General features: G+C 43.9%; 1 protein-coding gene across 18 annotated transcripts in view; it reads left to right on the top strand.

The window, feature by feature from the left end:
• The window catches only part of C17H17orf67 (chromosome 17 C17orf67 homolog), a 122,905-nt gene that overhangs the window by 27,138 nt on the left and 71,305 nt on the right, over positions 1 to 24,462 (top strand). Inside the window, exons 7-8 of one of the 18 annotated variants that reach the window (XM_071082906.1) lie at positions 11,561 to 11,697; positions 15,037 to 15,477. The exons of the other annotated variants lie outside the window; for them this stretch is intronic. Coding sequence (XP_070939007.1) covers positions 11,561 to 11,677 — 117 coding nt within the window. The 3' untranslated portion in view covers positions 11,678 to 11,697; positions 15,037 to 15,477. Of the gene's footprint in view, positions 1 to 11,560; positions 11,698 to 15,036; positions 15,478 to 24,462 lie in introns of those variants that run through there. 18 annotated transcript variants of the gene reach the window in all.

Below are 24,462 nucleotides of genomic sequence, written 5' to 3' on the forward strand. Positions count from 1 at the left end.
CAGAGTAAAATTCTGCCTTACTGGGACTCACACCCAAAACAATACTATATGATGCAATATTTATATAGGTACATCGATATGCATGTAAATTTCTAAAAGAAGGTCTAGAGAGGTAATCAGTTGACTTTTAACTGTATCATCTCATTTAGGAGACTAGGATTAAAGGTAGTGATTTGATGTTTGAATTGTATACTAGAGTAATTACTTGTATAATTAAAAATATTTAAAACTTTCACATATACTATTGAAAAATTGGAAGCCAAGAAAGAGTCAAAAGAATGAAAGAAAATCAATTGTAGGCCGGGTGTGGTGGCTCACGCCTGTAAACCTAGCACTTTGGGAGGCCGAGGCACCCAGATCACGAGGTCAGGAGATTGAGACCATCCCAGCTAACACAGTGAAACCCCGTCTCTACTAAAAATACAAAAAACTAGCTGGGCGTGGTGGTGGGTACCTGTAGTCCCAGCTACTTGGGAGGCTGAGGCAGGAGAATGGTGTGAACCCGGGAGGTGGAGCTTGCAGTGAACCGAGATTGCGCCACTGCACTCCAGCCTGGGCGACAGAGCAAGACTCCCTCTCAAAAAAAAAAAAAAAAAAAAAGGAAAATCAACTGTAGTCCTGCCCCTTCTCCCCAAAGACAGGCATGTAAAAACTGTGTTTCTTTTTAGTCTTCGTATATATTTTTTAAAAAGTATCTACAATTTTCTGTCCTGTTTTTTCCCTTAATATTAACATACACATGTCCTTGTACTATTATAAGCTATTTGTAACCATAATGTTACTGAATTATCCTCTTTTGTTAGATAGTTGGATCATTTCCAATATTTTTCTGTTATAAACAACACTCAGGACGTTTTTGTGCATAAAGTACTTTTAATATTTTAAAGTATTTTCTATGGGTATATTCCCAGAAAATGAATTACTAGGTCCAAGAATCAGAGTATTTAAAAAACTTTTAGTATATATTACTGAATTATTTTCCAAAAGACTTTAAACAATTCATGTTATGTTTAGTATTCAATGTAACTGTCTTCTGAGACAGTATTCTAGTAGAGGTTTTAAGGTAAAGATATGATGGGAACATGATTATTGTATCTTGAATTGGAGACCAGTGGGCTGTTGCTGGGGCAGGAGGAGTGGGTGCAGGCAGGGAGGAGTAGGGATAAAAAATAACCTGTAGGGTTTTGTATAGGCAGCTTAGTGCCATTCATTGGCATTGGAAATCCATGACTAGAAACAATGTATGTGGGATGATGGTGTGTTGCAAGTTCTCCTCCCATGGCATCTGCTTTTGTAGTTGTATCTTCTGCTCTTGTTTACCTGGTTAACTCTTATTCATCCCCAGAAACTCACCTTAAATGATGTCGTTTTTGAGAGCCTTCTTGGTGCCTCCCCCTAGTAAATCAGAACATCCCACTAGCATAGCACTTGCAGCACAAGGTTGCTATTTTTGACTCTTTAGTGTCTCTCTACTAGACTGTTCTAAATTACTTGAGGAGATGGACTAGTTGTTTCACTTCTGGGTCCCCACCACCAAGCACAGTACAGTATTGGCATTTACTAAATGATTGTTACTTCTTTCCATTCCCTTCTTTGCTTCTCTCCAGGGTAGAAATTTTGTGGGATATAGCTCTGCTGTAAAACCCAAAGGTTATTCCAAAAAAAATTTTCTATTGCCTCACTTAGACTCATTAAATTTCTCTTAATCTACTCAAATTTTAGGGAAGAGGTTGTTTGCCAATTGCTCGATTGACCTGTGGAAATTCTTTAAAAAGATGACATTCAAGCTTAAATTATTTCTTTTGTGATTATATTTGTAAGTGCTTGTGAAACCTGGGAATACACTTTCCTAGGAAGTATTCCATTTTGGCCTGTGATCCTTTAAGGAATGTTCTTGTTTGGCAAGCATAAATCATATTAGCTTTATTATAAGTAGACTTTGTAAAATATACTTTCATGTTTAGCTCTTTGACAAATATGTGTAGTAACTCCATTACCCTTTTGTTCCCCATTACCTCAAAGGCCAGTTTGGAGTGACTGAGGTGTAAATTGCCCACAGCACTGTTCTCCTTCCTTCAGGGCTGAGCCTTCAGTGTTCCAGTGCAGTTAAGTTCTGAGCCACCATTCTATCTATGGGATTACCTTGCTTGTACTAATGAGCAAAATAATTTTTCCAAATGCTCATGGATCTTTAATTCTGCAAAAATGTCACGGGAAGGATTTTGCCTTCTTGGAAAAAGGCCCTGCCTCGATAGAATAACTGTCCACTTTATGATTCTCAGCATAGGTCAAGTTCTGGTGAGTATTAAAGAATGTTTTATTTACAAACGTATAAAAGAATGTTTTATTTTTATTTTCATACTGTGAGTGTGTGGTGGGGAAGGATACAATGACTGCTAATAGAATTGGGTACCACTGCCTGGATTCCTGCTAAGGCGCCAGTCATTTTACCTACCACTGCCTTGGCACATCAGTGAAAATGCCAATACAGCAAGAAGACAAGTTCGTTATCACACTAGTCCAGAGCCATAATAAAGGACTACTTTTAATTTCTGTTCTAGTTACTGAGAAATATTTAAATCATTACAGTTGGCATGTGACATGGAACACAGATATTGGTTTTGTTTTGCTTTAATTTATACCCCCCCCCACTTGGAGAAAGGAATCTGAAGAAATTAAAACTTATTTTCCATATACCTCTTCTTCCTTGCTCCAGGAACATTTGAGATTATCACTAATGTCGGGTCATTTCTAACGCAGCCAGTGCAATTGTTGAATTTGTGGTTTTCAGGAGATTTGCAATTTGCCTTTTGATTTAACTAATGATTGCTTTTTAGGCGTTTGTGGCATATTCATTTTCCTAACATTTTAAGTAAATTGTGAAATGTCATGGAAACCAGTGCTGATTTCTTTCTTGTTCTCAATGTGTGTCTGTTTTGGTTGTTTTTCTTCAGTGATGATTTCAGTTGGTGTTTAGGAGTGTGAAATATATATTACTTTTTGATGCTTTTAATGTACATTTGGCCTAGGCTGTTATAATGAGCAGATTGACACAGATGTCAAGACATTTCCAAGGAGGATTTAGCAAGATTATGGGGAAAGAACAGTTATTTTATTTATTCATTTGCTCCTTTATACATTTTTCCAGTGAGCTTTGTTGTGGTCCTACTGTGTGCTAAGCACTAAGTCATAGACCAGATATACTTTGGTCACTGCCATAAAAAAACTGGTTGGATATTTGACTGAGAGGGACAGAGATTAAATGAGTAAAGATGCAAATGAGTATATAATTATAAAAGGTGCTGTGTATCAGTAGTGACATTCGTTAATATCACCAGTGATCTCATTATAAATGTCTTTAAGTATTGGGAAGTTGCCAGCCTCCTGTAGCAGATGCAAGTTTTCAAAAATCCGGTTTCCTCTGGGAAGCTCAATTTAATAAATACTGTAAATTGTTTTCCTTGAGGTGACAGGCTTACTTCATTCATTGTCAAGATGTCTGCCCAATGTGCACATAAAACATGCATAGCCAGTTCAGCACCAGCAATTGCACATGTGCTTTTCCTTGTGAAAATCATTGCACTTTGTCATACAGCAGAAGTACTGCCTGCATATGCCCATTTGGGTTGCTGTATACTGTTTCACCAGGGCATTCTTCAGGGCAACTGGCATTTTAAGAATGTTTTATTTTTATTTTCATACTGTGAGTGTGTGGTGGGGAAGGATACGATGACTGCTAATAGAATTGGGTACCACTGCCTGGATTCCTGCTAATGTGCCAGTCATTTTACCTACCACTGCCTTGGCACATCAGTGAAAATGCCAATACAGCAAGAAGACAAATAATGTCTGAGTGTTATTCTAAAAATTATTTGGCCTTATGGGCCCCTGAGGGGAGCACAGATCACGCTTTGAAGAATGATGCTGTAGTCTTTTCTTCAACAAGCCTTTACGGAAAGTTTCCTGTGTACCAGTTCCTGGGAAAGATGCTCTCCTTCACAACCTTGGTGTGTACTCAGATCTTTGTTATCTAATAGTAACCAAAATTCACAGCTAGCATTTAATGCGTTCCTACTACATTCCAGGAATGGTGTGCCAAGCCCCTGGAGTATTGGGGTCCCAGCAGGAGATGGGGTACCTGAAGAGTGTTTAATAAAGAGACTTTTTACAAAGGCGTGGGCAGGATTAAGGTTAACCAACAAGAAATGATAAAGGATCAGGGTTAACAGTCTCTAGACCATGAAGGAGTAAGGGAGGCAGATGGTTCCCGGAGCTGGAGAGGACAGCCTCCTAGGAGCTGTGGCCTTCAGGAGAGGGATGCAGCCAATTGCTGGGGTGAACTGTGGAAATTCTTTAAAAAGATGACATTCAAGCTTAAATGATTTCTTTTGTGATTGTATTTATGCTTGGTGTGGCTGTGACTCCTTGGGGAGGAACTAGGGGATTGAATACTCTGACCTCTCCCTCCTCCTACCCTCTAATCTGTTCTGGTACCTCCCACTGATGAAACCCAACCAGAAGCCACAGGCCAAGGGAGTCTATGCCGACAATTAATCTGGGTCCCACAGCCAGGTGAAAAGGGGGAGAGAATGGACCTAGAGGGACAAATGCAGGCTACTTATTTGGCACAAAACTTTATTTGCACCATTTCATTTAATATCTAACCCAAGGAAGCAAGTTAACTACCTTAAGGAAGCAAGTGCTAGTGCAATCCCCGTCTTGCAGATGAACAAATTGAGGCTGGAGAGGTAAAGCAATAATGACAGAGTCCAGGTTTGAAGGAGACTGAGACTCTTAGCCTCTATTCCTCCCTGTCTGGCCAACAGGCCAGCAAGAAGCAGGCAGCAGGGGTTCCTTCAGTGTGCTGCTTCCACAGAATAGTTGAACAAGTAAAGTTATGTGCTGGGAACTTGTTGTTCCTTATTTACAAGACTGCACACGGCCTTCCTGTTCCTCCCAATTACTATTCTTCTGGCCAAAGACTCCCTGGATAGGGAAGGAGCTCAGCCCAAAATCTGCAAACATGTTCAGAAAGCAGCCAGGGAATCATTGTTGGATCCTACAAGGAGCCCTCTCACCATCTGCCTTCTACCCCAGCTGACCCAGAGACTCCCTGCCAGAACACTGAGTGTATTTTGATGAGTTAAATGAAAACAACAACCATAACCAAAACAAATCCAAACTGCATGGGTCCTGGGGGAAAGAAAAAAAATCAGAAAAGTTGGACACTTCATAATTCCTTCCTTTGCACATCTTTTTTTTTTTTTTCTTTTTAAATGACTACATTTGATATAGAATGCAGAGTTCCTAGAGGGTGTTCTAAAAACTTAAAAACTTAGAGTTCTAAAGTGGACCCTTCGTTAAAGCCTTCTTAATGCCATAGGAAGGTTTCCATGATTTAGAATTTTTATGATATTGATACATGCCAAAAACAATTTAATCACATCACAAGTACGACTGAGTATGTCTACTCTTTCTTAAGGTGAAATGCCACTTCTCTGATTATTCTTCTGCTGTTTGTATGGACCCGTTCTATGCATACTTTGCAATGGTTCACATCCTATAATTACAGCACCAACATTTCCTTCAGGACAATATCAAAAACACACTCCAAGTTAAAAATCATTTCCTTCTCTATCCATTCTCTTTTGGAAGGAACAAAAAATAACATCAAGTTTTTTGTTTTTGTTTTGAGTTTTGCTTGAGTCTTCCTCTGTTGCCTGCTCTGGAGTGCAGTGGCATCATCATAGTTCACTGAAGCCTCAAACTCCTGGGCTTAAGTAATCCTCTCGCCTTAGCCTCCTGAGTAGCAAGGACTACAGGTGTGCACCACCATACCCAGCTGGAACATCAAATTTTGATACCAATATATGAGCCAACCCACCTACTACCTCCACTAAACAATATGAGGCAGGCCAATAAAGTCCCCACTCTCAGGGAGAGCTCACTGCCACACAGAATGACCAGGGAGGGCTACGCTGGGAAAAGTCTATGGAGCTTTGGGGACCCAGAGAAGTGGGGTCACGGGGAATCTGAGAAGGTTTCCTAGAGGAAGTAACATCTAAGCTGAGGTCTGAAAAGTCAGGTAAGGATGAGATGGGAAAATAAGAAGGTACAGGGGTGTTCTAGGCAGAGCAAACAACAGGTGCTTTGGAAGCCTTAGAAAGAACAGCAAGCATGGCCCGTTCAGGGAAATATGGAGAACAAAGCTCAAGTGTATTGATGGTGAGTGAAGAGGCTCAGGAGATGGGTATAGCTGGGTCATGAAAAGCCCTTAGCCACATTAAGGAATCAGAACTTTCTCCTGAGCCCAGTGGGAGGCATGCAGGCATTTTAAGTGAAGAAGCAATGTGGGTGAATTAAAAAAATGTATCACCCTGTGACTGGGCGCAGCGGCTCACGCCTGTAGTCCCAGCACTTTGGGAGGCCGAGGCAGGTGGATCACGAGGTCAGGAGATCAAGACCATCCTGGCTAACACGGTGAAACCCCATCTCTACTAAAAATTCAAAAAATTAGCCAGGTGTGGTGGCGGGTGCCTGTAGTCCCAGCTACTCAGGAAGCTGAGGCAAGAGAACGGCGTGAACCCAGGAGGTGGAGCTTGCAGTAAGCCGAGATGGTGCCACTGCACTCCAGCCTGGGTGACAGGGTGAGACTCCATCTAAAAAAAGAAAGAAAAAAAAATCACTTTGCAACAGGATATGGAAAAATCGAGAGGGATTTTTCAGCCTTTTTTTATAACTTTCTTTTTTTTTTACGTGACTTTAAGAAAGTAATATGTATCACTGTTGTGATAAAAATAAAAACCAATAAAGCTATTTTTGTTTTTTATATTTTAAAAACCCATTCTGACAAAAGACTTGAATGGACATCTACTGAAGAAGATATACAGATGGCAAGTAAGCATGTGAAACATGATACGTCATTAGGGAAATGCAACTTAAAACAGCAGTGAGATGCCACTATACACCTATTAGAATGGCCAAAATCTGGAACACGGACAAACCAAATGCTAGTGAGGATGTGAAGCAACAGAACTCTCACTCATTGCTGGTGGAAATGCAAAGCGATGCAGCTACTTTGGAAGACAGTTTGACAGTTTCTTACAAAACCAGACCTACTCTTAACATACTATTCAATAATCACACTCCCTGGTGTTTACCCAAAGGAGCTGAAAACTTAGATCCACACAAAACCTGCACTCACATGTTTATAGCAGTTTTATTCATAATTACTCCAACTTGGAAGCAACCAAGATGTCCTGATGAGTGAATAAATGAACCATGGTACATCCAGATAATGGAATATTATTCAACCCTAAAACAAAATGAGCTATCAAGCCATAGAAAGACATGGAATTAAACTTCAATGCATATTACTAAGGAAAAGAAACCAATCTGAAAATTCGATTACATGTTCTATGATTCTAACTACATGACATTCTGGGAAAGGCAAAACTATAGAGACAGTATAAAGATCAGTGGTTGCCAGGGGTTGGGCAGATGAACAGGCAGAGCAAAGCAGATTTTTAGGGCAGTGAAACTGTTCCGTGTGATATTGCTGATATTGCAATGGTAGTGCTAGGGTTTGTATGTGGTTTGTTTGGCCCCACCAAGTCTCATGTTGAAATTTGATCCCCAGTGTTGGAGGTGGGGCCTTGTGGGAGGTGTTTGAGTCATGGAGGTGGATCCCTCATGAATGGTGGTAATGAGGGAGTTTTCACTCTTAGTTCCCATGAGAAGATTGTTGCAAAGAGCCTGGCACCTCCTCTTTTTCTTGCCTCCTGTCTCACCATGTGATCTGCATATATCAGCTCCCCTTCACCTTCTGCCATGAGTGGAAGCTTCCTGAGGTCCTTATCAGAAGCAGATGTAGGTGCCATGCTTTTATTTTTATTTTTATTTTTATTTATTTATTTATTTTTGAGACAAAAGCTCGCACTGTCGCCCAGGCTGGAGTGCCATGGTGCGATCTCAGCTCACTGCAACCTCCACCTCCTGGGTTCAAGAGGTCCTCCCACCTCAGCCTCCTGAGTAGCTGGGACTACAGGCATGCATCACCACACCTGGCTAATTTTTTTTTTGTATTTTTGGTAGAGACAGGGTTTCACCCTGTTGCCCAGGCTTGTCTCGAACTCCAGAGCTCGAGCGATCTGCCCACCTTGGCCTCCCAAATTGCTGGGATTATAGACGTGAGCCATGGTGCCCAACTGCCATGCTTTTGTGTAATACCAAGAGTGAGCCCTAATGTCAACTATGGACTGGTGATGGTGATGTGTCAATGCAGGTGCATCAACTGTAACAAATATCCCATGCTGGTGGAGGATGTTGGTAGTGGGGGAGGCTGTGCCTGTGTGAAGACAGGGGATATATGGGAACACTATATTTCTGCTCAATTTTGGTGCGAACCTAAAACTGCTCTAAAAAATAAAGCCTATTAAGAAAACAAAACAAAACAATAAAAAATTCCACGAGAGGAAGAAGGTAAGACAAGGGGTAGTAAGAGCCTGCAGAGGTTGTGGCAGGGGTCTAGCCCCAGGGCTGGGGCCTGGGCTGGGGCCTAAGCTGGGCAGAGGCAGTTGGGGTGGGTAGAAGGGATCCAGGAGCATTCACAGGAGTTAGGCTGCTTGGATGCTGGGAGAGCAAGGAAGAGGAGTGCGCTGAAGCTTCTTGCTTAACTAGCGATGTGGTTGCCATAAGCAGAGATATGATGAACCACCTTCAGTATGATAGGCAGTTCTTGTAGGCCAGAGATTGCACCAGAAGATGGAGAGGGAAGGAGGAGACCTTATAACTAAGATAAGAGGAATCACATTTTATTCTTTTATTTAAGAGAGGTCCTGTTGATTTATCATTTTTCTGTTTTATGCATCACTTGTAGCACATAATGCCGTGAGTAACCCATATACAGAAAATTCACAGCCTGAACTGGCTTTGGGGAAGACCAAGGCACGTTGGGAGGAGAAGGCCAGCCCCAAAGGCTGGAAGTGACATTCCTGTTGATAAAGGGCAGAGCATGAGCAAACTGAGAGAGAGAGGAGATGCAAAGACAAAAATTTCATGCAAAGGATGGGTGTATTCAGAGACTGATGAGCTGCAGGTTGCAGAGAGGCCCTATCATGGCCCTCTGTTATTTGTGCTGTCTCCTCCCTTCTCTGGTGGTAGCACACCTGCCACTCCTCATCATCCTAGCATTGACGTGGGTTTTCTTTTCCCTGACCCCAGTCCATCCTCCACCCTGCTGTGCCCCACTATGTGCTCAAGGAGACTGACCCCTGTAGACTGAATCCCTTGGTTCCCTGGCCGGCTGGCTTCTGATTGGGCCCTGCAGGAGACTGAGGGGAAGAGGAGGGAGAAGACGGGCTGTTTGTTCCCTGTTACCTCCTTGCCTTGCAAAGGCTGTGCTGTGCCCCCAAGACCACAGCAGCCCCACCCCCCTGGCCCCAGGCCTATTGGCTCCTCTAAGGGTTCTCCACCCTTGGCCCTGCAAACTTAGGCATGGTCATGGCTTCCCCGTATTGCTAGTCCCTGGGTGCTAGAATATTCTTTGATAGTTCCCTTAACCCTACTCACATGGCTGTGAATGATCTCTTCATTAAAGTCTCTTCAGGCAACCTTTTCAGGGAGAAATTGTGTTCTTGAGAAGCATAGAGATTAACAAAGGCTGTCAATGACAATTGTAGACCAAGGTGGGAAGGCAGGGTCACTCCCTGCTGTTGTGAGGAGTGGGGGAAGGTGGGGAATCCTACCCAAAGCTGCACTCATCTGCTGGCTTGCAAGTACATTATTCAGAGCCACAGACAAAACCCATGGGTAGAGGCAGGCGCTGACTCCTTGCAGGCAGACAGCACTGGTGACGTCTTTGAGGAGGAAGGTGGCCCTGGTGGGCCACCTTTGACCATTTTGGGTCACTCTGTCAGAGTGGAGCAGGGATGGAGGAGGGAGGAGGCATGGGGTGGGAGGAATGCAACACAGATGGGTGAGACAGACAGAGGGGTCAGGAGTCTGCGGCAGCCTTGGTGGACAATGGTGAAGCCCTGACCTAGGGAAGTGGCAGAGATGAGGGAGGGCATCTGAGAACTATTCAGGAGATAGCCTCAACGTTCTAATGCTCAGTCCTATGTTGAGTTTGAGGGTGAGGGAGGCAATGACAGTTCATGTTCTGGAGTGGGTTCCTGAGTAGATGGAGATGCTGGCCACAGTAAGGGGCAGGACTAGTCAGGGCAAGGAGCTGCTTTCGGTTGTGAACAGATTAATGTGTAGGACTGGCCACCTTTCATAAGAATGGAATCGTACACCATGTGGTCCTTTGTGACTGGCTTCTGTCACTTAGCATAATGTTCTCAAGGTTCATCCATATTGTAGCAGGGATCACTGCTTCATTCATTTTAATTGCCAAATAATATTCCATTATATGGAAGTAGCACATTTTATTTATCCATTCATTTGTTGGTGGGTTGGGTTGCTTCTGGTTTTTGGCTGTGACAAATGATGCTGGTGTGAACATCTGTGTACAAGTTTTTGTGTGGACATTCATTTTTTGTTTCTCTTGGGTATATACCTACAAGTACAGTTGCTAGCCAGGAGTACAAATGGTAACTCTATGTTTAATATTGTAAGGAGCTGCCAGACTATTTTTACAAAATGCTTCTCTATTTCTAGTAACATTTTTTATACTTTAAAGTCTTTTTGTTTGATATTAGCATAGCAACCCTAGCTTTCTTCTGCTTATCCCTTGTCTTTTAAAAAAGATGATTTTATCGGAAATGCATATAGCCATAAGTAATATATTACATGATTTAGTTATACATATTTGAACTTTATAAAAATAGTGTCATGCTATAAATGTAGTTACTTGGACTTTTCACTCAATATGCTATTTCTAAGACCCACCTATGTTGTTGTATATAGCTACAGTATAATTAATTTATGTTCTCTGCTGTGTAATATTCCATGGCATAACCCTACCATAATTTATTGATTCATTCTCCTGTAAGAGTCTATTTGGCATGTTTCCAGTGTTTTGCTATGACAAATTTATTGCTGCTATAAACATTTTTATATACCTCTCCTGATATAAGAGTTTCTCTTGTTCTCAGAGCAACTAGCAATATAACTATTAGCTAGGAACTTGTTAGAAATGCAACTTCTCAAGTCCCACCCAAGACCCACTGAGTCAGAAACTATAGGATAGGCCCAGCAATCTGTGTTGTAATAAGCTCTCTGGGTGACTGTGGTATCTGATAAAGTTTGAGGTCCACTGAAGTAGGAGTGAAATTTCTCGATTACAGGCAATCAGTTGTTTTCTGAAGTGGTTGTTCCATGATTTCATGGAGATCCACCTGCTCAGTACTTAGTATTGTCAGACTTCTTTATTTTGCTCACCGGGTGGGTCATACTGACTGATCTTCCCTACTGAGAGGCATGGATGTGGCTGTCGATTTCTCCTTCCTGCCTGTCCTCCCATCCTGCCCTGTCTAGGGGGCCAGAGCCACGCCATGCATGCTGACCCCTCGGCTGTCACTGTGGATGAAGCCTTCTTCAGTATGGTTTGTTTTGACAGGAACACATGCACCACCTGCTCGCCCTGGAGCATCGCGCCGAGGAGCAGTTCCTGGAGCACTGGCTGAACCCTCACTGCAAACCCCATTGTGACAGGAACAGGGTTCATCCTGTGTAAGGGGATTAGGACCAGCCTCGGTACGTCTCCTTCTCTCTCCCAGGCCTCTGTCTGAGGGAGTGGCGGGGGATATAGCATGGCATGGGCTGGGAGATTTTCTGGACCATGCCTCAGGGGGACCAGCTGGTTAGCAGTTTATGGGTTTGGAGTGGGGGTGGCAAGAGTGAGGCAGGAGACATAGTGGGGAGCCAGGTTGAGAGGGGCGCTGGGGGACACACAGGGGAGCCTAACTTTTATTGAGTCACAAAGTGATCCCAAATGAGGAGGGATGTGACCCTATTTGCCATGCAGACAACCTCTCTCTGGACCCCAAATCTGGAGAAGTGTATTTTGTTGAGATTCGGGTCTCTTCGGGAGGGCTCAGCATTCATGGAGTCAACCTGTGACATCTGCCACGATCATCGCTACTGTCATCAGGATCAACAACTTCTTTCCCAGATCTCACTCATGTTCCCCACTGCCTTCCTGCAACCTTCAAGGCTGCCAATCTGCCCAGCCCACTCTGTCTTTCCCTTTTCCCGGGGTTTCTGTTTTCAGCCTACCAGCAGGGGACTGCCCAGCTTTCCCCCCACACCCAGCATGCCCTCAGCTCTGTACCTCTGTGCCTGGATGAGGCCGTTTGCTTCTCCCTGTCTGTCCTCATCATCTTCCCCCCTTTCCAAATCCTGTTAGATAAGGTAGAAAGATTCCTTCAGAGGGTAAGCCCAGTGAATTTCATTTCTCCTCTGTAAGTTTTATGGACCAAGCAGGACAAGATATAGTCAGGTAGTTTATCTTTGTGGTGAGAGAAATCTTATACCTTTGTTGTTTATTTTGTGCTACTGTGAATTGACACAGGTACACTCCTATTAATCACTCTTTATAATATAACATAAATTGCCTCATATGATCCTTTTAACACCCTGGTGTCATTGCAGGGTATGCACTTTAACCCCATTTTAAAGAGGAGCTAACTGAGCATGATTAAGCTACTAACTCATGCGAGGCAGTGGTTGGTATGCTAGGCTTCTGACCACCATAAATCTGCATGCTTTATGTGGACCGTGTTGCACAGTCCTCTGTGTGTGTGGGCATGGAATCACTCTGAGGAAGCTTTCACAGATAGTGAGAGGATCACCTGTTGGCAGTGGAATAGAAGTTCTGCTTTTGAGGGGTAGGAGTGGGCTACATCCCTCTTCTAATTCTTCCAGCTGCTGGAACTCTGTTCTAGGTGAGGGTTCTGGTGTGCCTGGGCTTGGCTCCCAAATCCCAGGGTGCTGGCCTCCCCTGCACCAAGGGCCTTTGTCTTTTAGCACTGGAAGCCCTCACTTGGCTTCTTCCAGAAAACAGAACTGTGGAGTAATTGGATGCTTAAGCTCTGGAACTGGCCAGAGCTGAGTTTGACTTTCTGATTTCCAGCTCTGTGCCCTTGGGCAAGTCACCTAACCTCACTGACTCTTTGCTTCTGCCTCTGTAAGTTGGGGTAATAATGATGTCTAGGGAGCCTGGTGCATAGTAAGTGACTCTAAAAATTAAAACACTTATTAGTGTTGTGCAGTTGAAGTTAAAGGAGAGGTTTCTGGGTTCAGCCCCACAGTAGTACCCTCCAAGGGGTGACTGAGGCCTCTGATTCTTGGTAGGACAGGCACTGCTGGTGAGCCTGGGTGCCTAGCTCCTGCAAACACAGGGTTCCGCAGAGGCCTCACTCCAGGCAGCTCCCACTTACGTAAATACAAGGAAGCGGTGGCTGGAGAAATGTGTCAACTTGGAATTGGGAGTCAGACAGACTTCAGATAATGAGTCCTCCAGTCACTGACTGAATAACCTTAGAAAAAAAATGCCTGATTGAATAGTTTCCTCATTTGTAATGTAAGGATAGTAATGGTTCCTTCCTTATGGTTCTAGGATTTAAAAAGTCAATGCCTGGAAAATAGTTAGTGTTGCCCTGGCACACATAGGAAGTGCTCAGAAAATGACAGCTGGATGGTGTTTCTTCTTCCTTGGTCTACTCTTCCTCTTCCTTAGTCTCCTCCTTTTCCCCTCTCCTCCTCCTCCTTCTTGTTCTTTATCACCATCATCACAATCACCACCTCCACCATCATCACCATCACTACCACCGTCACCATCACCATCACCACCATCACCACCACCACCACCACCATCATCATCACTATCACCATCACCACCACCACCACCATCACCACCATCATCACCATCACCACCACCACCATCACCATCATCATCATCACACCACCACCACCACCATCACCACCATCATGACCATCACCACCATCATCACCATCACCATCACCACCATCACCACCATCATCACCATCACCCCCACCACCATCACCACCATTATCACCACCACCACCACCATCACCACCATCACCACCACCACCATCACTACCACCATCACCACCATCATCATCACTATCATCACCATCACCACCACCACCACCACCACCATCACCACCATCATCACCATCACCACCACCACCATCACCACCATCATCATCATCACCATCACACCACCATCATCACCATCACCCCCACCACCATCACTACCATCATCACCATCACCACCACCACAATCACCACCATCACCATCATCACCATCACCACCACCACCATCACCACCATCACCACCATCATCACCATGACCATCACCAACACCATGACCACCACCACCACTATCGTCTCCATCATCACCACCACCACCACCACCATCATGACCACCACCACCACTCTCACCACCATCACCGTCACCACCACCATCACCACCACCACAATCACCACCATCACGATCATCACCATCACCAACACCACCACCATCACCACCATCATCACCATCACCACCACCATCACCACCACCGTCACCACCATTGTCCCCATCATCATTACCACCACCATGACCACCACCACCACTCTCACCACCATCATCACCGTCACCACCACCATCACCATCACCCCCATCACCACCGTCACCACCATCACCCCCATCACCACCGTCACCACCATCACCCCCATCATCACCATCATCACCACCACCACCACCATCATCGTCACCACCGCCACCATTATCACCATCAACCCCATCATCACCACCACCACCATCATCGACACCACTGCCACCATCATCACCATCAACCCCATCATTACCATTACCACTATCACCACCACCATCATCATAATCATCACCATCACCACCACCACCACTATCATCATCATCACTACCACCACCATCATAACCATCATCACTATTACCACCAGCATGATCACCATCATCACCATCACTGCCACCACCATCATCACCACCACCACCACCACCACCACAATCATTGTCATTATCCTAATGTTATTTTCTTGTTCTTTTTCAGCAAGCATTTTAATAGACAACAACCTGGATAATGTTGAAACAAGACAAGGCTGCTTTTTACATTTGTTTTTAAATTGCGGAAATGGATGTCTTCAGACCTTGTGAACTGTGGGCATATCAAAGATTGCCTTGGAAATGGCAAATATATATATTGCTTCATTTTACTAACCTGCATAAGTCACTGAAACCAATAGCTTAAAGCATAGACACCTGCCAAACGTCTTTCCATCAGTTTGCAAGAGTGGAAACAACTAGAATCTTACCTGGGGCTGATGGAGCTGGAACTCCCAGACCCAGAGTTGGGGCAGGCTGCCTGCCCTAAGGAATTTGCGGAATCCTTGTTCAGAGTAGTGAAGCATACCACTTGGGGTTGCTGAGTTGTTTTGTCATCTATTTTTTTTCCTCTTCTTTTCTGCCCTAATAAACATTGGTATTAAATTTACTTTTAGTGGTCTCTTCCTTTCTCTCTCTCTCTCTCTTTTTTTAGATGGAGTCTCACTCTGTCACCCAGGCTGGAGTGCAGTGGCATGATCTTGGCTCACTGCAACCTCTACCTCCCAGGTTCAAGTGATTCTCCTGCCTCAGCCTCCCGAGTAACTGGGACTACAGGCACGCGCCACTATGCTCAGCTAATTTTTTTTGTATTTTTAGTAGAGATGGGGTTTCACCATGGTGACCAGACTGGTCTCGAACTCCTGACCTCAGGCGATCCACAAAGTGCTGGGATTACAGGTGTGAGCCACTGTGCCCGGCCTCTTTCTTTCTTTATAAATATTGAAACAGAGATTTCCCTCCCTTGTTTATCTTTGTAAATCCAGCATCAGAAAGCTTACTGTTCTTTGAATGAATGAAAATACAAACACCCAGCAATTTTACACAAGGGATATATATTTTTTTATATATATATATTTATATATATATTTATATATATTTATATATATATTTATATATATATAAATATATAAAATTATTTGCCTAAGGCCAGCTCTGGAAATAGGGCCATTGCTTAATACCAGTTGTACACCCTGGTCTTTTAGCAAAGGCAACATTTCTTGTGAAAAGTGGGTTGCAGTTCCTGTATCCCAGAGGCCCTCACCTGCCCCACAACCTCGGGATCAAAGATTGGACAATTAGAGGCCAAAAAAAGCAGAAATTTGGAGGGCAAGGGAAGGTGGGCCAAATGGTTCTAGGGAAAGAAGAATCTGGCATCCTCAAAAAAAGGTAAGGAGGGATGCCCACACACCCTGAGCTACAGAGGAGGGCTTGTCCCAAAGGAGGTTGAGTGGTGTATTAGTTCATTATTGCATTGCTATAAAGAAATACCTAAGACTGGGTAATTTATACAGAACAGAGGTTTAATTGGCTCACAGTTCTGCAGGCTGTACAGGAAGCATGATGATGGCACCTGCTTGGCTTCTGGGGAGGCCTCAGGAAACTTACAAACATGGTGAAAGGTGAAGTGGGAGCAGTCACATGGCCAGAGCAAGAGCAAGAGAGGGAGTGGGAAGACGCCACACACTTTTAAACAACCAGATCTTGTGAGAACCCACTCACTATTGTGAGAACAGTACCAAGGGGATGGTACTACACCATTCACGAGAAACTGCCTCCATGATCCAATCAGCTCCCGCCAAGCCCCACTTCCAACATTGGGGATTGAATTTCAACATGCAATTTGGGTAGGGACATAAAGCCAAACTATATTAGGTGTGCTCGTCTAGGGATGAAGGTACTGAATCTCTCAATAATAATAATACCAACATTTTGGGTCAAACTCTGTACAGATGGTCCCTGACTTCTGGTGGTGTGACAGTGATATGCTCTCAGCCAAAAGCATACTTCAAGGACCCATACAACCATTCTGGTTTTCACTTTTAGTACAGCATTCAATACATTACATGAGCTCTTCAACACTTACTATAAAATAGACTTTGTGTTAGATGATCTTGCCCAACTGTAGGCTAATGTAAGGGTTCTGAGCACATTTACAGGCTAAGCCGTGATGTTTGGTAGGTTAGGTGTATTAAATGCATCTTTGACTTCCAGTGGGTTTATTATGGTGTAACCCCATTGTAAGTCTAGGAGCATCTGTACTATCCCCAACTTATAGATGAGAAAACTGGGGTTTATAGAGTTTAGGCAGTGTATTAGTTTTCTATTTTGACTGTAATTACTTAGTGGGTTAAAACAACACATTAATTATCTTACGTTCTGCATGTTAGAAGTCCAAAAGGAGTCTCACTGGGTTAAATCAATGTGTCAGCGGGGCTGCATTCTCTTCCTCTCTTCCTCTTGGGGTGAATCTATTTCCTTGTCTTTTCCAGCTACCTGCCTTTCTTAGCTCCTGGCTCCTTCTTCCGTCTCAAAGCCAGCAATGGTGAGTTGAGCCTCACATCATATCACTTTGCCTTTCTCTTCTGCCTCCGTCTTCCACTTTTAAGGACTGTCATGATTACGTTGGGCCCTTTAGATAACTCAGAATAATTTCTCTGTCTTAAGGTCAGTTGATTAACAACTTTAAGTCCATCCACAATGCTAATTCCCCCTTACCATATAAGGTAACATTTTCACAAGTTCCAGGGATTAGGACATGGACATCTTTGGGGAAGCCATCATTCTGCCTACCTCAGGCAGGCAGTTTGTTCAGGTTCATACAGCTGGTGGGTACAGGACCTGGGATTTGAACCTGGGAAGCCCCTCACTACTATGCCTCCCTCCCCCCCACAAACACTTTGCACCTCTGCCCTAAACTTGATATTCTTATGCCTTGAATGAAGTAGTTTTCTAGGCCGTGTTCCTTGAGGGCTGAGGATGTGTCTTATTAAGACTCAACTGCACTCCTTACCTAGCTGGGATGTCATTTGAGCACAGGCACCTTCCATGGGCTCTGATATTTAGTGCCAGGACTTGTCCAGGGTACATGGAACAGTGGTGGACAGAACGCTCCCTTAGTCCACCTCCCCACCTGCCTCTCAGAGTGGTTTACAAGAAGTAGGAGCTGAATCTGTGCATGTGGGACAGAGTGCACAGGAATGAGACTAACAGGTCCCAAAAGAGAGAAGGAGGGAAGCAGAATTAAAAATAAATCAGACCTACAGGGAGCCAGGGTCCTGCATCCAGGAAGAGAAGGAAGGGCGTCTTTGAGGTTCCAAAGACCTTGGGTATGGCCCACATATCAGGGGCAAAAACTTCCTTTAAGAACAAAGAGGATTCTTCATCAGTCACATACAGCCTCGTTCTCAGCCTCCTCCTCTTGACACACAAAATATATCTGTTTACCCTGAACACACTCTCCTGAGGCCCACAGATGAAGGGGCTGAAGTGCAGCAATTCACAGTGAGCTTGCTGCAACTTCACACCCCCTTTGCCCACCATCAAAGTTTCTCAGAAGGCAGGTGAGTGACAGAAATCTTGAAAGTGGTGGACAGCAGTAATTGATAATCCAGGCTTGGAGCCAGACTGCCTGCATTCAAATCCTCGCTCCACTGACTAGCTGTGTGCCCTTGGGTAAGCTGATTAACTTCTTTGGGCCTGTTTCCTTACTGTAGAATGGGAATGATTATAGTACTTAGTTCAAAATGCCATTGTGATTATTAGTTTATTGGGTAAGCACTCCATAAAACTAGCTATTAATATTTTTAAAATTCTTGGGCATTATTCTGTTAAGACAAATTGTCTCTGTCTCTCTCTATATTTTAAAAAAACCTTTTATTTAGAGAAGAGGTGGAGAGTGTTTGGGGGACCTAGAGTCAAAAGGCCTCCCTACTTGAGAAAGGGTTGCCTTCTTTACAGTATTGCATCTTCCTATCTATGAACATGGTCTATCTCTCCATTTACTTAGGCCATTTTTATGTCCATCATTAAAATTTTATAATTTTCTTTGTAAAGATCATACTTTTTTTTTTTTTTAAACAGCACTAATCCTGGATACATTATGGATCTTTACAAATTATAACTGGAATTTCCTTAAATTTACATTTTCTAGTTGGTTATTCTGGTATGTGTAGGAATAATATTGATTTTTATATATTGTTCATATCCAAAAGCATCACTCCTGGGAAGGTTCTATGGTGGAGCAGAAACAACTTCACCAAGGGTATCTCCAGTGGGGCAGCTCTAGGCCTCCGAACTACTGGCAGAAGCATTCAGTCTTTTTTTTTTTTTTTGAGACAGAGTCTTGCTCTCACCCAGGATGGAGTGCAGTGGCGCCATCTTGGCTCACTGCAAGCTCCGCCTCCCCGGTTCACACCATTCTCCTGCCTTGGCCTCCCCAGTAGCTGGGACAACAGGCGCCCACCACCACGCCTGGCTAATTTTTTGTATGTTTAGTAGAGATGGGATTTCACCATGTTAGCCAGGACGTTCTCGATCTCCTAACTTCGTGATCCACCCACCTCAGCCTCTCAAAGTGCTGGGATTACAGTCATGAGCCACTGTGCCCGGCCGAAGCATTCAGTCTTATTGACTAATACATGTGCTTCCTGAAACAGGCAGAGACCATTGGCTCTTATGGTCTGGGTTTGGGGTCAGAGAAAATGAGCATAAGGATTTTCAGAGGGAATTGCATTTCATGTTTCATCTAAACAACACTGAGACTCTTGCAAAAAAGTGTGCTTACTCTTCCTAGAGGTTCAAAGAGAAATAAGATCCCAGTTCAAATGAACTTACTGTCTACTCAGGGAGACAGATATATAAGCAGGTAGCTGCTGTATAGATCAGGGGTTGGTAAACTTTTTCTGTAAAAGGCCTGATAGCAAGTATTTTTGTCTTGTGGGCCATGTCATCTCTATCACAACTACTTTGCTATTGTATTTGTAAAGCAGCCAAAAGCAATAAGTAAACAAACGTGCAGGGCTACTGTATAGAGGGATAAGTAGGGGACAAGAATGGGGTAAATGGTAGACTGGAAAGAAACCTAGTTTTCGAGTGAGACAGATTCTAATTGCAATTTAACCTTCTGCTAAGTGGTGTGACTAGGTGAATCACTTAATTTCTCCAAGTCTGCTGCTCCCCCATCTTTATATGGGATAGTCATATTGGTCTCTATGTTGCTGGGAGTATTAAATGAGATAACTGCTAACGTTCTGTTGAGCACTTGAAAGGTTCCAGGCACCATGCTAATTCCTTCACTGTATTCATTTAATCTTCGCAATAATCCTGTGAGGTAGGTACAATTATTATCCTCATTTTACAGATGTGGGCCCTTGAGGTTTCGTGATGGACCCAAAGTCATTAAGTCGCAAAATTAGGAAGTTACTTGACCCAGAAGCCACAGTGTTAGCTCTGTGCTGTGCTTCTTCCTCAGGGCCCATAGAAAGTGTCCATCTCAGAGGCTGGCACACGTGAGCTGGCCAAAAAACATCACAGTAGTTCCCCCATCTGTGGTTTCTCTTTCTGAGGTTTCAGTTACCCAAGGTCAACCACAGTCTGAAAACATTTAATGGAAAATTCCAGAAATAAACAATTCATCAGTTGTAAATTAGGCACCGTCCCGGGTAGCGTGATGAAATCTCACGCCATCCTGCTGCTTCCTGCCTGGGACATGAATCACTCCTCTGTGTGTACTACCTGCCCTGTTAGTCAGTTAGTAGCTGGCTCGATTATCAAATTGACTGTCAGGTGGCATTATGGCAGTGCTTGTGTTCAAGGAACCCTTCTTTTACTTAATAATGCCCCCGTATTGCAAGACTAATGATGCTGGCAATTCAAATATGCCGAAGAGAAACCACAAGTGCTACTTTTAAGTGAAAAGGCGAAGGTTCTCAACTTAGTTAAGAAAGAAAAAAAATGTATGCTGAGATTGCTAAGATCTGTGGTAAGAACAAATTTTATATCTGAGAAATCGTGAAGAAGGAAAAATAAATTTGTGCTAGCTTTGCTGTTGCACCTTGAACTGCAAAAGTTATGGCTACAGTGAAAAATGCTTAGTTAAGATGGAAAAGTTCTAAAACGTGGGTGGAAGATGTGAACAGAAATGTGGTCGGCGATTGGGTTCAGTACTATGCTTGGTTTCAGACATCCACTGGGGGTCTTGGCACCTCCCGTGGATAAGGGAGGTAGCTGTTGTTTGCTGGAGCAGTAGCTGAGTGGCACAGACGATTTCTGTGTACTGTATCTCCATGCCTAGCTCATTGCTCTGCACATAGGTAGCACTCACTAATATTTATTAGTTGAGTGGTGAATTCTTTCCATGTCCTGCCCCGCCCCACCCCAGCACTGAATTGCAAACCTGGTACTATGATAACTTTTTCTCTGAGGCAGGGGGTTAGGGATGGCTCAAAACAAGGCATTACTGGAAGCTTACTTAGCAGGAGGGGTAAGAAGCAGTTTTCCAGGTAGAAAAGGGGAGGCAGGGCATTTCTGTCCAAAGGAAAAGCTCTTTGCAAAGGTGTACTTTTCTATGCCACCTGGACTTTGTTCCAAACCCTTACTCCTCCTTCTTTTGGCAGCTTGCTGTCATGGACAGTGCTCTGATGCCAGACGCTGGCTGGTCTTGATTGCTTTTGGCTTCTGGATCTGGTTCCTTGGTTTGTTTGTTCTTTGCTTATTTATTCCCTATGTGTTAGGCACTGCACTAGGTACTGGACACTCCTCCTGAAACTCCCACTTAAACAGGCCAGTATGGAAGAACACATTGCGTGCTGAATGTTAGGAAGGAGCAGTCAAGATGACCAGGTGTGTGGGCATTGACAGGTACCTTGTCAGGAAAGGCTCTAGGAAGACAGGGTACCTTCAGTGATTTGTCAAGGAATTAACTTGACAAAGGAGATGGAGATGGGGATACAAGGTAGGGAAGTGTGGGGGTAGAATGAGAGGCACAGGATGGAGGTGGAGAGAGTTGTTGCAGGCAGAGGCAGCAGCAAGTGCAAAGGCCCTGAGGTGGGGAAGGAGCAGGTTTGTCCTAGGAGCTTCCAGAAGGTCACTGTGGCCTTCCCTAAAGAGTGAGGGGAGAGTGTCTGCAATGAGCCTGGAAGGCAGGCAGGGGCCAGGTTTATGGGCCTCACAGACCTTTGCAAGGAATTTGGATGTTATCCCAATGACACAGGGAAACAGATGGGCGTGGAGGCAGGAAGCCACAGTGAGTTCTCTGACTTCAAATCAGAACATGAGTTTACTCCCACGATCCAGCAAGTGTCATACAGTCAAGTTACCCTCCCCCAAAACCTGTAAGCTCACCTGAGAGCAAACAAGTTCCTGCTTCAGGACTTCTTCAATTGATTACAATTGACAACTTATTTTTTGTGAGATTCAGTTTTCAGGTGGTTGAAACCTCTCTCTCTCTATTACAGAGTAGGCGGTCCTCTAAAAGCAAGAGAAGGAACACCCCTACTTCAAATACAATGCTTGCTTGTATAGGATAACAGAGCTAAAAATAATGGCCTTATGTGCTTTACTACAAAGGCTCATGACAAGCTTGTGACAGGCTGTTAGTGTTGTTATTCTCTTGTGTAACTATTTATTTTTGCAAAAATTTATGAACATACTATTATCTCTAAAGCAAAACCTATTCTTAAACTAAGAATGCGTTTTGTTCTTAAGATATTGGGACATCAGGAGATTTCCTTAAGTTCTGAGTCCTGTTTAGTTAGTAAGCATCATTAATCTGTTCCCTCAGCCTTAAACATCTTGTGACCAGGAGTGCTTAGCCTCCTGGGATTGTAACCCAGCAGGTCTTCCTTTCTTCAGTTCTTATTCAAGATGGAGTCACTGTGGTTCAGATGTCTGTGACACTTCTGAATCAGAAACTCTGGGGCTGAGGCCCAGCGATCTGGGTTTTCGTAAGCCCTCCTGGTGATTCTGATGCATGCTGGAGTTAGCATAGAGCTTCCTGAAGTGGAAAGCTCTATGTGTGGAAAGAAGCTGGGGCTGACAAGAAACAACAGATGCTGGCGAGGTTGCGGTGAATTAGGAACGCTTTTACACTGTTGGTGGGAATGTAAATTAGTTCAACCATGGTGGAGGACAGCGTGGCAATTCCTCAAAGATCTAGAACCAGAAATACCATTTCACCCAGTAATCCCATTACTGGGTACGTACCCCCCAAAATATAAATCATTCTATCATAAAGATACATGGACACGTATGTTCATTGCAGCACTATTTGAAATAGCAAAGACATGGAATCAACCAAAATGCCCATCAATGATAGACTTGATAAGGAAAATGTGCTACATATACACCATGGAATACTATGCAGCCATAAGAAGGAACAAGATCATGTCCTTTGCAGGAACGTGGATGGAGCCGGAAGCCGTTATCCTTAGCAAACTAACGTAGGAACAGAAAACCAAACGCCACATATTTTCACTTACAAGTGGGAGCTGAACAATGAGAACACATGGACACAAGGAGGGGAGCAACACACAATGGGGCCTGTCAGGGGGCGGGATGGGGGAGGAAGAGCATTAAGAAAAGCAGCTAATGCATGCTGGGCTTAATACCTAGGTGATGGGTTGATAGGTGCAGCAAACCACCACGGCACACGTTTACCTATGTAACAAACCTGTACATCCTGCACGTGTATCCCTGAACTTAAAAACAAAAATTAAAAACAAAAGAAACCTGAAACTGAGACCTGGGTTCTCATCTCCTTTACTCATTTCTCTAAAAAATAAAAAAATATATTCTGAGGCCTATTGTGTACCTTGTACTGCTCTAGGCTCTAGGAGTGCAGTGATGAACGAGACAGACAAGGCTGATTTAAAAAAAAGGTTGTAAAATTCCTATAACATAAAATTAACCATTTTAACCATTTTAAAGTATACAATTCAGTGGTGTAGTACATTTGCAATGTTGCACAACCGTCACCACCATTTATCCCAGAACTTTTTTTTTTTTTGAGACAGAGTCTGGCTCTGTCTCCCAGGCTGGAGTGCAGTGGCGCGATCTCAGCTCACTGCAACCTTCGCCTCCCGGGTTTAAGCAATTCTCCTGCCTCAGCCTCCCGAGTAGAGTAGCTGGGACTGTGGGTGCATGCCACCGTGCCCAGCTATTTTTTGTATTTTTAGTAGAGGCGGTGTTTCACCATGTTGGCCAGGCTGGTCCTGAACTCCTGAGCTCAGGTGATCCACCTGCCTCAGCCTCCCAAAGTGCTGGGATTACAGGCGTGAGTCACTGCACCTGGCCTATCCCAGAACATTTTGCTACCCCCCAAATGAAACCCCATACTCATTAAGCAGTCACTCCCCATTTCTCCCTCCTTCCAGCCCCTGGCAACCACCAATCTACTTTCTATCCTTATGGATTTGCCTGTTTGGGGTATTTCACATAAGTTGAATCACACAATATGTGGCCTTTTGTATCTGACTTCTTTTACTTAGCAAATGTTCTCAAGGGCAGCAGTGTTGTAGCACATATCAGTACTTCATTCCTTTTTAGGACTGAATAATATTCCATTGTATGGTTATACCCATTTTATTTATCCACT

Source organism: Macaca nemestrina, chromosome 17 (genome assembly GCF_043159975.1).
Source record: "Macaca nemestrina isolate mMacNem1 chromosome 17, mMacNem.hap1, whole genome shotgun sequence".
Taxonomy (NCBI): domain Eukaryota; kingdom Metazoa; phylum Chordata; class Mammalia; order Primates; family Cercopithecidae; genus Macaca; species Macaca nemestrina.